Here is a 15200-nt window from a genome sequence, read left to right as displayed (position 1 = left end):
AAACAGCACCAAATAGAAGTGGTGACAGATAAGGTTACCTACGATTCGTTTCTCTGAATTGGGCACGGTTACAAATCACAACTTGGGGGGGAAAGAGACGAAGGGAGGGAATACAAAATTAACCCGTAAAAACTAAGTTTTTCACTATAAATCCTTTATATGCATGGCATCGGTTTTATTTTATTATTCATTCCTGTTTTTCTTGAGTAAGAGTTTCATTTTTATCACATTGGTATTTTTAATTAAATATGAAAACATTTTTTCCTAAAAAGTGGAAAATTTTGGAAATATTTTTTTCACAAAAATTAATTGTCACGCACAACGAGTCTGTGTGCAAAATGTCAGCTCGATTGGATCACGGGAAGTGGGTTAAAAAAACGACCGAAAGATTTGCACGGTCGTAAGCGCGCAAGCAAGCAAGTGAACTTAATATAAAGGATTTAACAAAGAAGCGTGCTGCAATGGAAGAAGCCGACACAACAAGTGTTTTGACATGCAGGACTACTAGCTGTACAGTATGACGTGTGTGTGTCTGTTAGGTAATAAAACAAACTATAAGCTATTTTTTTTAACTACAAACGATTATCATTTACCAGGTAAGACCCACTGAACATTTTTTTTCAGAAGTCACCTGTGCCACAGATTCCAAAAAACACAGGATGAGATGGTACTCTCCTTTGTGCAAGCACTTCCAAGAGTTCATGAACAGTGAGCCTGGTGACATTTGGGGAGCGCATCGTCAGTAGTGTACCTTTGGTTCCTAGGGTGTTTCGGCCTTTCACACGATACACCCTCCCCAAAGGTGGCCAGCGACAGGGTGATCAATCCTACGCTTGCGTCCCATTCCCAATTAGTCATAGGAGTTGCTTTGATGATAGCTCAACGAAGTGGCTTATCACGGGGAACATTTATATCTGCCAAATATTCTAAACGCAGGATTCTAAATGTTGGGGGCAAAAAAAGATAGTGCACTGCGCTACGAACCCAACAGTGACCCGAGTTCGATTCCCGCTCACGGCCAACACCAGTGACGATTATCTCAACCGGTCCTGGGCCTCCTCCCCTAGATTGACTCAGCCTCAAATGAGTACCTGGTGCGGTGTGTAAACATCGCCGCTAGGGAGACAAAGACGACCAGGCGTGGTGCTGGCCACCCACCCTCTCGTGTGCCGTGCCGGCCTTCATAGGTGCTCGCGAACCGCACTTGTTGAGACTATACCGGGGATCTTTGTCTTTAGGTAATTAAAATATATACAGCATTGGTTTTGGGGTTTGACACCTGTGACACACAGCCTACTTTTGCCAACGATAATGTAACGAGGCATTTAACGTACATTTATCAATTCACGGCCGAAGCCAATTCGAACCTTCAATCTCATCCGTTATCTTCACATAGGGGCCGTCCCTAAATGACGTCACGCACCTGGGGGGGGGGGGGGGTCAGACATTTGTGACGATGTGTGACGAGGGGGGGGGGGGGGGGGAGAAATGTGACGTCACATCAAAATGCGCAACTTTAAATAAATGTAGACAACACGTTCTACTTAATTAAATAGACTTTTTAATAAATGTTTTCTCCTACAACATCATAGTGCAGCGACACATTAAATACGCACTACAATGACAATAGTTTAAAGCGATTTGAAGCATGTTTTATTTTGGGGAAGGGGGGGGGGCAGAGCTTTGTGACGTCATATTTAAAGGGGGGGGGGGGGTCAAAAATCGTCCAAAATCGCGTGACGTCATTTATGGACGGCCCCATACCTGTCAACCCCTTATCAGTGCCCTACCTTATTACAGACCAAATTCAGACCTTATTGCTCACCCCGTGCCCCTTATACATCTCAACGTTCATCCTACAAAGTCACCATCAGAAGGGAGAAACACAAACAAATAGGCAAACATTTAGATTTAAAGCTTTTGTGACTGCAGGGATTCATCTTCTTGGTTCTTTCGGTAAAGTCACGTAGAATGGAAATAATAAAATAATAAAAATAAAACATAATAAAATAATTCTCACGATGTTTCGGCCACAACGCAAGCAGCCGTCCTCAGGTGACGCTGTCTCCCCGACAGACCTGGTCTTCACCTGAGGACGGCTGCTTGCGTTGTGGCCGAAACGTCGTGAGAATTATTTTATTATACTATGGGAACCTCATTTGCCAGTAAAAATATGATAATTGGTTTTTTACCCTTCTATCTGGCAACAAAACTGACACCTTTTTACAAGGGCAGTGCACATTATCAGAGTTATGTTCTTTTGTTTGTATTATGACTGCAGGTATTGCGGTCTATGCAAACATGACTCCTTGTAAAAAGGTGTCAGTTTTGTTGCCAGATAGAAGGGTAAAAAACCAATTATCATACGTGACTTACCGAAAGAACCATGAAAATAGGCAAACACTTTTATTTTGCCCGGATTGAAACAGCTCTACGCCGTATGGACTTTAAAACTCAATTCCCCTGTACATTTGTACAAGAATACGGGGTATGAACCGTATGGGTTGATGTCTTCACTGGTTCCACGAGGTGGAGCGATTACCTGTAAGGTGTCACATTAATATTCTTAGGTTTTTTCGGTAAAGTCACGTAGGTAAAAAACATCAAAATTAATGAAAATAAAATAAAATAAAACAAAAAATCACGACGTGACTTTACCGAAAAAACCTAAGAATATGAATCCTTGCAGTCACGAAAGCTTCAAATCTAGAATTAGTGTCACATTAACATTATTACGTAATCCCTCCCCACGTGTCATTAACATAATGTTTACGATACTCCACCCCCCGCTTGCTCTTCACATAAATTAATAAATTAGCTGTCGCATCTCACGTTCCCATTGGTTCCTAACTCACTACGTCAGCAATAATTATTCACACCACTCATTAACATAATGTATGGCAACCAATCGACGCGTCTACATTAATATAATTTATGCAAACTCCGCCCACTTTCCCCGTTGGTTTTTTTGCGGCGCGCGCGCGTGACTATTGCGCGCATAAATTAACGGCCGATTCTCGCGTTCCTATTGGCTCTGGCCGCCGAGACTGACACGCCCCCTCCCCCCCCCGCGTAACGTTACGCCCCTCCCCCCCGCTCCGCCAACTGGCTATGGTCGCGTGCGCGGATGTTTACGTTTTTGGCGCCGCTCGACAACCGTCGTCCCTTAACGCGCGCGGGGTGTGCGCATTTGCACACCGAGCAGAAACTACGACCAACTCTCATCGCTCCGACGCCAAAATTGAGGACATTTTTGAGGGAAAGTCGACCGCGGCGATGAAGGAAAACAACAGCCCGACGCTCTCCGACGAAGACGACGCGGACGAGGTGGCGTCGTCGTCGTCGTCGACGGCGTCGTCCAGGTCGGGTTCGTCGGCCTCCGGAGGCGAGTGCGGCGGTGGCGGCGTAGAGTACGCGGGGACGCTGAGCAAGTGGACCAACTACCTGCACGGCTGGCAGGAGCGATACGTGATGCTTGCGAACGGCACGCTGAGCTACTACAAGTCTGAGCACGACACCGAGTTTGGATGCCGAGGCTCCGTGTGCCTCGGGAAGGCGCTTATCACGGTTCGTTTTTGTTTCATTTGTGTGATTTTTTTGTGCTAAAAAAGTCTCGGTTTTTGTTTTATTTGTGCGATTTTTTTGTATGCTATAGTCTCGTTTTTAGTTTTATTTGTGTGATTATTTTAATGTAAAAAAGTGTCGTTTTTGTTTTATTTGTGTGATTTTTTTAACGTAAAAAAGTATCGGTTTTTGTTTATTTGTGTGATTTTTTTCATGCTAAAAAAGTATCGTTTTTGTTTTATTTGTGCGTTTTTTTACGTAAAAAAGTATCGTTTTTGTTGTATTCGTGCGTTTTTTTAACGTTAAAATATCGGTTTTTTTTCAGTACGTGTAAAGTTTCTCGTTGCACGTCTTCGTGGCGATCTGACGACGACGTTAAATGTACTCTCGCACCGTGTTACACATTTAGCTTCTGTGAAGACCTTTTTACGTGGTAAAAAAACACCGAAACTTCGTACGTTGAGAATGTCGTTACGACGCATCGATTACGCAACCGCGTGGTAATGTTTTTGATCGTAGATTTGATACAAATCAATAGCGCACTGCCTGGAGAAGGTCCGTCCCTTTAGCGTCGGAACTCGCTTAGACCCACCACCACCACATAGCCCACAGATGCAGATCAGTGTCTGTGATATCGGCAGTGCCATAATCGATTCCCACAGCAAATCTGACTGCTGATGAGACATCGTGGTGTCAAAACCGGTCCCAGTGTTTCTTGCTTAGATCACAACGCTGCTGAAATTACACACAAACTCAGTGGTTGATGGGATGTGTAAGAATACACGCATGTACTTTGTATGTGGAGACGCACGTGTGAAGGAGATACTGTCATCTGGTTGGTTCTTTCGGTAAAGTCACGTAGAATGGAAATAATAAAATAATAAAAATAAAACATAATAAAATCATTCTCACGACGTTTCGGCCACAACGCAAGAAGCCGTCCTCAGGTGGAGAACAGGTCTGACTGTCTTCTCGACAGACCTGTTCTCCACCTGAGGACGGCTTCTTGCGTTGTGGCCGAAACGTCGTGAGAATAATTAAATTGTTTTATTTTGATTATTTTATTATTTCCATTCTACGTGACTTTACCGAAAGAACCAAGAAGATGAATCCCTGCAGTCACGAAAGCTTTAAATCGAGAGATACTGTCAATGTATCTTTGCACGAATGCATGCATGTGCTATTGAAGAAGGGATATTGCCCGAAACGTCGCCTATGATGAGCAGGGTTGGCTACGTACGGTGCGAAAGAAGTTGTACAGACACAGACCTGTCAACCCCTTATCACAGTGCCCTGTGTTGTTATAGAACAGTTCAGAACGTGTTGGTCCACCCCGTTCTCCTTATGAATCTCAAAGTTCATCCTACAAAGTCACATCACAAGGGAGAAACACAAATAGACAAATGTTTTATTATTTTACACGCTTTTATTTAACTCACTATTGTATTCTCAAATCTTGTAACTCAATTTAAACCCACTTCCCAATATGGTATCGACTGCAAACTTGGTATACTTATGTCATACTGTTGACAATACTATATTCTATCATAAAAAATAAAAAACAAATCTTTTAAAACATTTTTATATGTTGTGTTTCGGCTTGGGTCTAATTGTCCATGGTAAGCTGACGTTGGCTTTAATTGTCCCTTACGTTATGGCAAGTTTCGGGGCCACTTCCTGGAGTCGTGGAGTTCTTCCATTACTAGTACATTTCATAAAAGCTTGTTTAAAAAAAAGTTTTTTTGAATATTACTTATTTTGTTGATGCCCGTATTGAAACGGCTGTACGCCGTATGGACCTGATCACTCATTTTCCCTGTACAAGAATACGGGGTACACCGTATTGGTTGACAGGTATGCAGCTGTATATCTGTTAATGTAATGTATAACGCAAGTATTATTGACGAACGTGTAGATTTTATAATTTCTTGTGCACCACTGCTAACGGTAGCAGCAGCAGAATCACCAAATTATGTGCTAACATTTTTTCTCGCTCTCTCTCGCCTTACCTTTAAATAGCCTTGTAGCCAAACATCAGCAGGAATTGGGCCCGCTCTCGACAGATCTTAAGCTAAGCAGGTTTGAGCCTGGGTAGCAACAAACAGGTTTGCTATACGGGTGAGGGGAGTAATTTTGTGTGCAAGCAGAGAGCGGTGCAGAATAAAAAGCAACTGTTGTATTGTACTTCTATGCTCCCTGGGTCTCCGTTGCACCTCCTTCAACTCGCCCTGACCCAGTGTGGCGGTCGATAAAGTAAAGAGTGTACCACTTTGTTGGAAGTCAACATTGGTTGTCCTTTTTGGATGGACTTGCCCCCCACCCCCCCCATAATAACGTGGAATTTACACCACTGTGCTGGGTGTAACGATTCCCTCATCCAGCAGTGGATTGACACAAATGGCCCTACATATGTACATTTAACTTCTCGGTAAACTTTAAGGCGCAGACTTGATTGAAACTGCTGGCGCCTGTCCGTGACGTTAAGGTATTTTCTTCTCTTTAACGATGGTTAAAATTCGCGTCCAAAAGTCAGTAATGGCTACCAGATAAGATATCGTAGATAGAAGCGAATTTGCCTCTCGTTGCATCTTCAATGGCCTGTTATCTTAATTGCAATGGATAGGGAGGCACAGTGGTTATCGCACTACGATGCTATGAACTTGATAACCCGAATTCGAGTCCCTTCCACGGCTGACATCAGTGGCAAGTGATATCTGAATTGTTCCTGCTGTCCCAGCACTTGACCAACTCGAATCTCCGATTAGTACGGTTGGCTACGTACGGTGCGAAATAAGTTCAGCCTACACACAGTACATTGACCGGCGTGGTGAAGTATGGTAAAAAAAAACACAATCAACATGGCGTGGAAAGGCCATGTGACTTAAGGCGGCTCTCTGATCAGTGTAAATTCCACATTTCTATACCTGAAGTCAGTCCATATAGGACAATCGCTGTTAACCTCCCACAAACTGGTTTATTGACCCAGTAAGTATGATTGGTTGAGTCGACCGCCAAACTACGTAGTCAAGAGTGTTTCACTGAACCATGAATCTGCTGCTGCTGCTCTATTTTAAGACCTTTTTGATGGACTTACCCACACCATAACAATGTGGAATTTTCACCATTGGGCCCCCAAGTCTCAATTGACATTGGGATACATTTTGATGTGTAATGTTAAATTATTATTGCCACAATACTTTTTTTTAATTGAGGGGAGGTTTGCTGCCTCTCTTAAGCTGAATGCACAGACATGAAACATGATTGCTCATCTGCAATGATGGTCTTGATGCAGTGATGGAAATGCCACATTCTCTTGATGGTTGCCTACTGCTTGGGTCTTGACCCAATGCAGTTGGCAGATTTTATGTTCGTTTTGTTTATGTTCTGTATGTGTGCAGAACTCTCAAGACCACTCAAAGCGAGAGTCTTGAATTGCGTTATTTATACGTGAAGAATTGTATTATTTACTCAGATATTGGTGATAGTAGGAGACCTTTATTTCGAATCATGTGAGAACCCTTTGAGACCAGTAGTCTCTTTTTCAAGGGGAGACCTGGGTAGAAGTAGTTACAGCAAACTAACCTTGGCTTAGAGACCCCAAACTGCAGTGACCTTGCCTGGTGAAGTATGGTAAAAAAAAACAATGCATGACCAATACGGTGTGCGTGGTGGGGGGCTTCATCCGTTTGAATTAGGAATGGTTGGAATCTTTTTTTAATGCATTTGCATCGAGAATGCATGCACAGCAAGTCGTAAAAAGTGCATGGACACATAAACATACATAAATTACCTTTATTCATAACCGGGTATGAGCGCATTCAGTTTAGGAGTAATTTTCGAAGTGCTGAGAAACGTACGAATGCAAATTTAAAAATACAGTGTATACATTGGGGGAAAATCCCATTGCTAAGATTTTCTGATAAAATAATATTAAATAATGAAACTTACATAAAAACGTGTGCTCAGTCAAACATTTGGCTGGTATCAATAAGGTTGCCTTATTGAAGCACCAATAATCGCAATGACAAATGCGCATTGATTAATGTAACATGCTCAGATGTCTTAGTATCTGTTTAGGGTGGGCAGCAAGTCCCTCTACCCCTCTCCTAAAGCTGTTATGGCCCTGTAGAGATTCATATATATTTTGACTTCCTGCTCACCATTTACATTGTAAGGAAAGTCATTATAATGACTGGTGCCGGTAAAAACTATCGCCAGTCCAGTGTCTTTCAATGTGAGCAGGTGCCACGTTGGCGTTCTGAGGTGATGACGATGATGGTGCGCTGGGAGTGGTTGTTTACCTGGGGCGACCGGGCAAACTGGTCTGAAAGCCACGGTTCCGTGCCTGCCTGCCTGCCTTCCTTGAGTGACAGCCACCTTGCTTAATTTATAATCGGCCAAGAGGGCACGTATTCACTATGCCATGTGCAACAAACATATTGTACTGATCGAGTACCCCCGCAGCAGTCGTCAGAGGCCGTTTATCGTCGTCGTCATCGTTGGCAGTGGTCGTGATCAATCCACTGCTGGATGAAAGCTGCCCCAAGCTGTCGCCGCCTCTCGCAGTGTTGCAATGCAACGAAATGGTGAACATTCTCTTGGGTGTATTTCCTTCCTAGACTGCTGGCTATTATCCGTTCTAGCGCCTTGCCCAGCCCACATTATTTTCTTAATAGTCAAATGATGTCTTTAACTTGTGCAAGTTCTCTAATCCACGTGTTCCTCTTCTGTCTCTCAATGTGATTCCAAGTGTAAAATCTCTTTATGCCTGTTTCTGCACTTTTCTACTTTCCTTCCGTTTTCTGTTGTTCCTTTTTTGTCTTTACTCCATGTTGCAGCAGGGGTTTATTTTTTATAGAACATCTGGCAATTGAGCATCATTATTTTCATAGTCCACATACTGCTGATGAAACTGAAACATAACTTATTTAGGATCTGTTCCGTTAAGCAAATACTGCTGGAAAACGTTTTTGTTGAAGGCCCATATGCTGATGGACTAATATGTTAATTAAATGTGGTAAAAGAGTTCCTTGTCAAATTTGTTTTAGATCATTATCCATTGTCTATGCAGTACTCTTGCCAACAAAATCTGGCAATCCAATAGTATTTGGTTTAACAAGCCTGACTTAATATGACCCAGATGCTCTAAACTGGTCCAAAGTGTGCCTATTTAAATGATACTGGAATACACTGGTCCAAGCACTCAATGGCTAATTAATGGACTAAAAACATTTTGTGTTTATGTGGAGGGATGCATTGAAGTCTGTTTCACAACGGCTCATAATGATTGATTTAAAACGTATTTGATATATAGTTAAAAAAAACAGTCTTGCAATATTGTTCTGTCATTGGAAGTTTGCAAATTAACATCCTGATTGGCGATCAGCTCGCCCAATCATTCGTCTGGTGTTGATAAGGGAATTTCCTATGGATAAAACTGACCCCACACGCATTTCCCTGCCCATATGAGCAGCGAAACAATGCTTTTCATTTTATCTAAGTAGTCAAATCCGAGGAGACAGAGCAAATAAATCGCTTTGCGGGCAGGTGCTAGGTGGATTATGCAGGATCTTGAGAAGTGGTGCCGGCTTGGGGAGGCCTTCACCCAGCAGTGGATTGACCATGGCTGATGATTTTGATGAGTACAATCTACAACCCATGCATGTTCTCATGCAGTTGGATCATCTCCGTGATGCAAGGGATAGCAAGGGTGTGCATCATCTTTTTTACAGGCCACATCCTGCTGATGAAACTTCCAGGTGGATTTTCGAGAAGGACAACGCTAAGCTCATGCTTTTCATACAATAAATTTGTTGAATGAAAACAATGAAATACGTTTGTGCATGGCTCAATAAGGATGGTGTGTGCCTTATAGTATTCATTCTGTAATAATTATTTTATATGTACTCGGGAAAGGCTCACAAATGCTGAAGACTTTTCAGGAGAATCATACTGGCCAGTTCTTGAATATTCTTACATTTTAGAGGAATCCGATGTACCCTAAGATATTCCACACACGTGGACAGGATAAATATACCGTCCTTCATGTGAACAAATCATTTCTTGTGATGTTTTTTGGAGATAAAACAAAACGTAATGCAAATTTTACACCTGCTGAGTGGACAAGGCAGTGTCGAGAGAGGCAATATCACACACTTATTGCATGTACTGCAGTGTCATGACATTTTCTGCATCTCCTTGCGGATAATTCACCCAACATCCTCCAGGCCTTTAATATCTTGAGCAGGCCTTTGTGCTTAACTGGCATTGTCAGTAGCCAGTGGATATAAATAAATAGCTCTTACATAGGGATATGGCAACCTAATGCCCTTTGGGTAAACATTTGTGCTACAATTTGAAGTTGTATTGACTGAGCACTCAATAGGAACGTCACGTTACCTGTTTATCTGATGGAAGTTTAAGCCGTACAGTTTTCGTGTCCGATTCACTTTTAACTGTAGCAGGAGCGGCTTTTGGGAATAGTGGGCGCACACAGCTTCTAAAACAGGTGTGGCCGGACAGGTAACGGAACCACATGAATTGTGTTGCATAAGAATGGGCCACATAAGTTCTTAAACCCCGCAATGTGGAGGAGGCTTCTTAGGTTACTAGTGTATTGCAGTAAATATGAAACTTGCAAGCGAAAAGCAGACCGCGACGTGATATTCATTGCATTAATGCGTGTGCAGTTTGTAAGTGCGCGGTGACACAGACCTATTTCATTTTAAGGTTATAATCCCTTGTTCATCGTGATGTCCTTTTTACTCTGATGTCTCAACAGCGTTACGGAGATCGCGTGACGTGAGGGTTTCTGCCTTTGTAGTGAGGGTTGTGAGTTGACGCCGAGGAGGGGAGAGGAGGCGCCTCGGCCCCCCACATGGAGTGACGTCAGCCGCTAATTATTATGAATGGAGGAGGGGTCCATTTGGAGGACGTCACTTTATAATGATTATTAATGAGGGGGGCTGTTCGATGTGAAGTGATGTTACCTGCTCATGATTTTTAATGAGGGCGGAGGGTGCTCCATGTGGAGTGATGTCACCTGCTCATGATTATTAATGAGGGGGGCTGGTCGACGTGGAGTGACGTCACGAGCGTTGCACACTGACATTATTGGCTCATTATAGTAGGTAATAATAATGGAGGGGTGTCCGTTTGCAGGACGTCACCTGCTCATGATTATTAATGAGGGGGGCTGTTCGATGTGGAGTGACGTCACTTGCGCATAATTATTAGTGGGGGGAGTACTCCATATTGCGTGACGTCACCCGCTCATGATTATTAATGAGTTGGGGTGGGGGTGTCCATTTGGAGGACGTCACCTGCTCATGAATATTAATTAGGAGGGCTGGTCGATGTGGAGAGACGTCACGAGGGTTAAGGACAGACATTTTTGGGTGATTATAGTAGGTATCTTGCAAACCACATAGCAATGTACAGTGCTGCATTTGTAAACAACCGCTTAACGTTCTATATTTAAAGCTCTTTAGTTTTGTTCAGTGCTCAATTTGTGCGTAGTGTATAACTTTTGTTGTACACATGTTCACATATCTCGCCTTTTCACATACTGTATCTTTCTATGCCTCAGTCCCCAGCGAGTTGGATTTGCGACGTTTTTTTTTCACTGTACCGCCTTGCGTGTTTGTAAGCTGTTGTACATCAGGTTAGTGCATTGTTCCCTTTCATAATCGGTTCCTTTTGTTACATTTATCCATGCGTTGTAAGTAAAAATATTGCGGTATGAAAGAAATGTGACGATTTCATTCACCTCACATTTATGCATTTTAGCCCAGTCAGATTGCCTTAGCCCTTAAGTATGCTTGTTACATAATAAATGATAAATAATGCAAGTGCTGTGGTGTGGTGAGTTCAGGTGATGGCTGCATTGTTTGCTAAAAGCCGACTTTTTAACATAGAAAGGCTTACTTAGTTCTGCATTTGGTAAGAGAAACATCAACTTCTTGGTTTTACTCGAGAAACTTTTTTTTCTCATGACACATTTTGCGGCATAAATGCTTGCCTTGCAAACTGAGTTGAGGTCATAAGTACAAGTCCTGTGGTCACTCAAGGCTGCCACTGATAAGACAGGAAGAATTACTCTTGGCCAATTCTGTTAACGCTTCCAGGCTGGGTCAGCCCTTTATCTACGCTGATGTACAAAGTTTCAACATTAATACTGTTATAGCTATGGGATTTTTTTTGCCAGTATCACAGTATGAAAAATATTAATAGGTGTTACCCTTTCTGGCAATAAAATAGGTGTTCAGATGTTGAAATACAATATAGATATATTTTGCAGGGTATTAAGTCGGCATTAACCACACGTACTTGTGGTAAAACATGCAAACAAACATGCTCCAATAATTTTCGATTTAAAGCTTTCATGACTGCAGGGATTCATCTTCTTGGTTCTTTCGGTAAAGTCACGTAGAAGGGAAATAATAAAATAAAAATAATAATAAAGTAACATAATATAATTATTTTATATGTGTTACTTTATTTTATTATTTCCCTTCTACGTGACTTTACCGAAAGAACCAAGAAGATGCTCCAATAATATTTAATACTGTATCGGCATGCAGTGTGAGGCATGTCACATGTTTGATGTTATGTACGTATGTTGAAGTTCTTTCGTACCGTGCATAGCCAACCGTGCTAATCGGAGGTGCGAAAATACGTGAGAGTGTTTGAAGAGTTATTTTGAACACCAGATGATTTCTTTTGAGCATACACGTTTAGACAGGTGTGTGCTTGGAATTATTTTGAGAAACAGAAAGAAGAGCGTAGATTAGAGGACATTGAGGTTGATGACCTCCATCAGTTGTTAAGGAATCTAAGTGGGCTTGGGCAGGACACATCGAACGGATGATGACCTTCATCATGAGGCCTCCTTTGCCAGTACCAAAATATACTAATAGGGGTTTTCCCCTTTTTTCTGTCAACAAAACTGACACCTTTTGCAAGGAATCATGTTAACATTAACCACAATACTTGCAGTCAAATACGTTGTTTTTGAACTGTGCGCCTTTTGGCGTCATCTGGTCGAACACCATATGAGACTAGGCTCTAAGAAAAGCTGTATCTGGTGTGGACCAATCAGTTTCAAGGACAATGCATAAATTATCAGAGTATTGTTTTTTTTGCATTTGACTGCAAGTATTGTGGTTAATGTTAACATGATTCCTTGCAAAAGTTGTCAGTTTTGTTGCCAGAAAAAAGGGGAAAAACCCTATTAGGATGATGACCTGTCGTTGACGGGAGTGGCGGCCAAGGAATGGAGCGCGTCAAAAAAGGACGTCGGTTGAGGAGATGGAGTGATCAAATCAACTCGTGTTTAGTTTCTGCTTGTTTTGTTTCACCTGGTGGCTGACGTCAGGAGACCGGTGTGTAGGTGTTGTTGCATCGCAGGAGAAATGGCGGAGGCTTGAGCAGTCGTCATCCAGCAGTGGATTGACTGTGGCTGCTGATGATGATTTTTTTTGGAGAAAGTAGTACTCGTATCCAACAAATCATGTTGCCTCCTTTACACGCTATATGTTGCACCGTAGTAAAATTTACATGTAAGGTTTTTCTCTGTCCAGAATAAGGAAATGTACTGCGCAGGCCTTAGCCAAAGGAGGCTGGTCACCAGACGCATTTGCTTTTGGTCTTATTGCCAGAAGTCAGATTGGGAATGGTGGCTTCAGTGGTTAGTGCGCTGCGCTATGAACCTGGTGCCCTGAGTTCAGTTCCTGAAGACTGGTTACCAAACTCATTCGGTTTTGGTCTTATTGCCAGTAGTCAGATTGGGAATGGTGGCTTAAGTGGTTAGTGCGCTGCGCTATGAACCTGGTGCCCCGAGTTCAATTCCTGGATACTGGTCACCAGACTCATCCGCTTTTGGTCTTATTGCCAGTAGTCAGATTGGGAATGGTGGCTGCTTCAGTGGTCAGTGCGCTGCGCTATGAACCTGGTGCCCCGAGTTCAATTCCTGGTGATGGCTGCCATCCGCACCTCCGATTAGCACGGTTGGCTACGTATGGTGCGAAAGAAGTTCAACATACGTATATTAGTGGTGAGTGATTTCTGAACCAATCCTAGCTTCTGTCAACCCTCACCCGCCTGCACTCGCCAGCATGGTGAAGTATGGTCAAACAACCCCATTACCGATATGGTATGGGGAGGCCTTCTTGCAGCAGTGGATTGATAAAAAAGGGCTGTAATTTAAATAATTATTACAACCAATTGTCAGGGGTAATTGCGTTATTCACACCTTTACAGTCCTGCAGTTGTACATGTATTGAACATATTTGTACGTGCAGTATAATTGCCAATTATTGACATTTTAAAATTACAGTGTGAGTAAACCTTTTAAAGAAAAGGTTGTGTGTTTTTTGTTGGTGTACGCATTAAGTTATTGCAGCGACACTAAAGAAGCAAAGGTTACCTTATCCCCGGATCACAGTTGGTTTAACCCAGGGGTCGGCAACCAGAGTAACAAAAAGAGCCATTTCTTTCCAATTCGGTACAAAATTCAGTATTTCAAGAGCCGCAATGCATCTGAGTACATACTGTACATATCGTCAAGAAGCAGCCTGTAAAGAGCCGCATGCGGCTCCGGAGCCGTAGGTTGCCGACCCCTGGTTTAACCGAACAATGTAAGTTTTCCTGCCATAGGTCTGGACACCGTAGAATAAAAAATATCCCTATTGTACTATGACACAATCATAATAATACTTATACTGGATAGAATCCGATTAGCTAGAAAGATCCTCTTCACAGATGTCGAGTAGGGCCGGGTAAGAAAGTTTCAACAACAAACATCACAAAATCATGATCGTAGTGCATAGTTAATGAAAGGTAAAAAATCACCCAAACACATAAAAATGCAACGAAACCATCCCCATCCTACCAGGCAAAGCCCACTGAGGTATTCACTTATTTTTCAGAAGTGATCTGGCCACAAATGACGCGTTTGTTCTCTGTGGCTTGACACACGTGCGCATCCCGATGGGAGATTCAAAACCCATCCGCCTGCCATTGACGTGCATGCAAATAGTAAGATGGCTTTTAATTTAGATGTCTATTACACGGATGGTGTTTTTAGTAAATGCTTAAATCTACAGGAACTAGCCTTTTACCCATCCAAGGACGGGTGTTTTGCTGTAAATATGAAACTTGCAAGCGAAAAGCAGACCGCGAAGTGATATTCATTGCATCCATTCGCGTGCAATTTGTAAGGCCACGGTGACATAGACTTATTTCATTTAAAGGTTATAATCCCTTGTTCATCATGACGTCCTTTTTACTTCTATGTCTCAACAGCGTTACGGAGATCGCGTGACGTGAGGGTTCTGCCTTTGTCGTGAGGGTTGTAAGTCGACGCTGAGAATGGGGGAGGAGGCGCCTCGCCCCCCCATGTGGAGTGACGTTAGCCACTAATTATTAATGGAGGGGGGGGGGGTGTCCATTTGGAGGATGTCACCTGCTCATGATTATTAATGAGGGGGGCTGTTCTATGTGGAGTGACGTTACCTGCTCATGATTATTAATGAGGGGGGCTGGTCGATGCCAGAGGTCGCAAACGGGTTTTGATTCCTTACCCGTACCCGGCCACACCAGGGTCGCAAACGGATACCCGTACCCGGCCGTACCCG

At 42.8% G+C, this 15200-nt stretch overlaps 1 protein-coding gene and 1 long non-coding RNA gene across 3 annotated transcripts in view; one reads left to right on the top strand and one right to left on the bottom strand.

The window, feature by feature from the left end:
* LOC133361321 (uncharacterized) overlaps nt 1-15200 on the bottom strand; it is a 329555-nt gene that overhangs the window by 147499 nt on the left and 166856 nt on the right. The gene's annotated exons all lie outside the window — the stretch shown is intronic.
* LOC133347148 (ceramide transfer protein-like) overlaps nt 3110-15200 on the top strand; it is a 48538-nt gene continuing 36447 nt past the window's right edge. The window contains exon 1 of one of the 2 annotated variants that reach the window (XM_061559303.1): nt 3110-3567. In XM_061559303.1, the coding sequence (XP_061415287.1) occupies nt 3112-3567 (456 nt within the window). In that variant the 5' untranslated portion in view covers nt 3110-3111. The remainder of the gene's footprint in view (nt 3568-15200) is intronic. The other variant, XM_061559214.1, reaches the window with a different exon arrangement.

The sequence above is a fragment of the Lethenteron reissneri genome, chromosome 1, assembly GCF_015708825.2.
Source record: "Lethenteron reissneri isolate LAM-NWPU_2019-01 chromosome 1, ASM1570882v1, whole genome shotgun sequence".
NCBI lineage: Eukaryota > Metazoa > Chordata > Hyperoartia > Petromyzontiformes > Petromyzontidae > Lethenteron > Lethenteron reissneri.
Note: the sequence above shows the minus strand (reverse complement) of the source record. Positions and strands in the feature narration are given on the sequence as shown.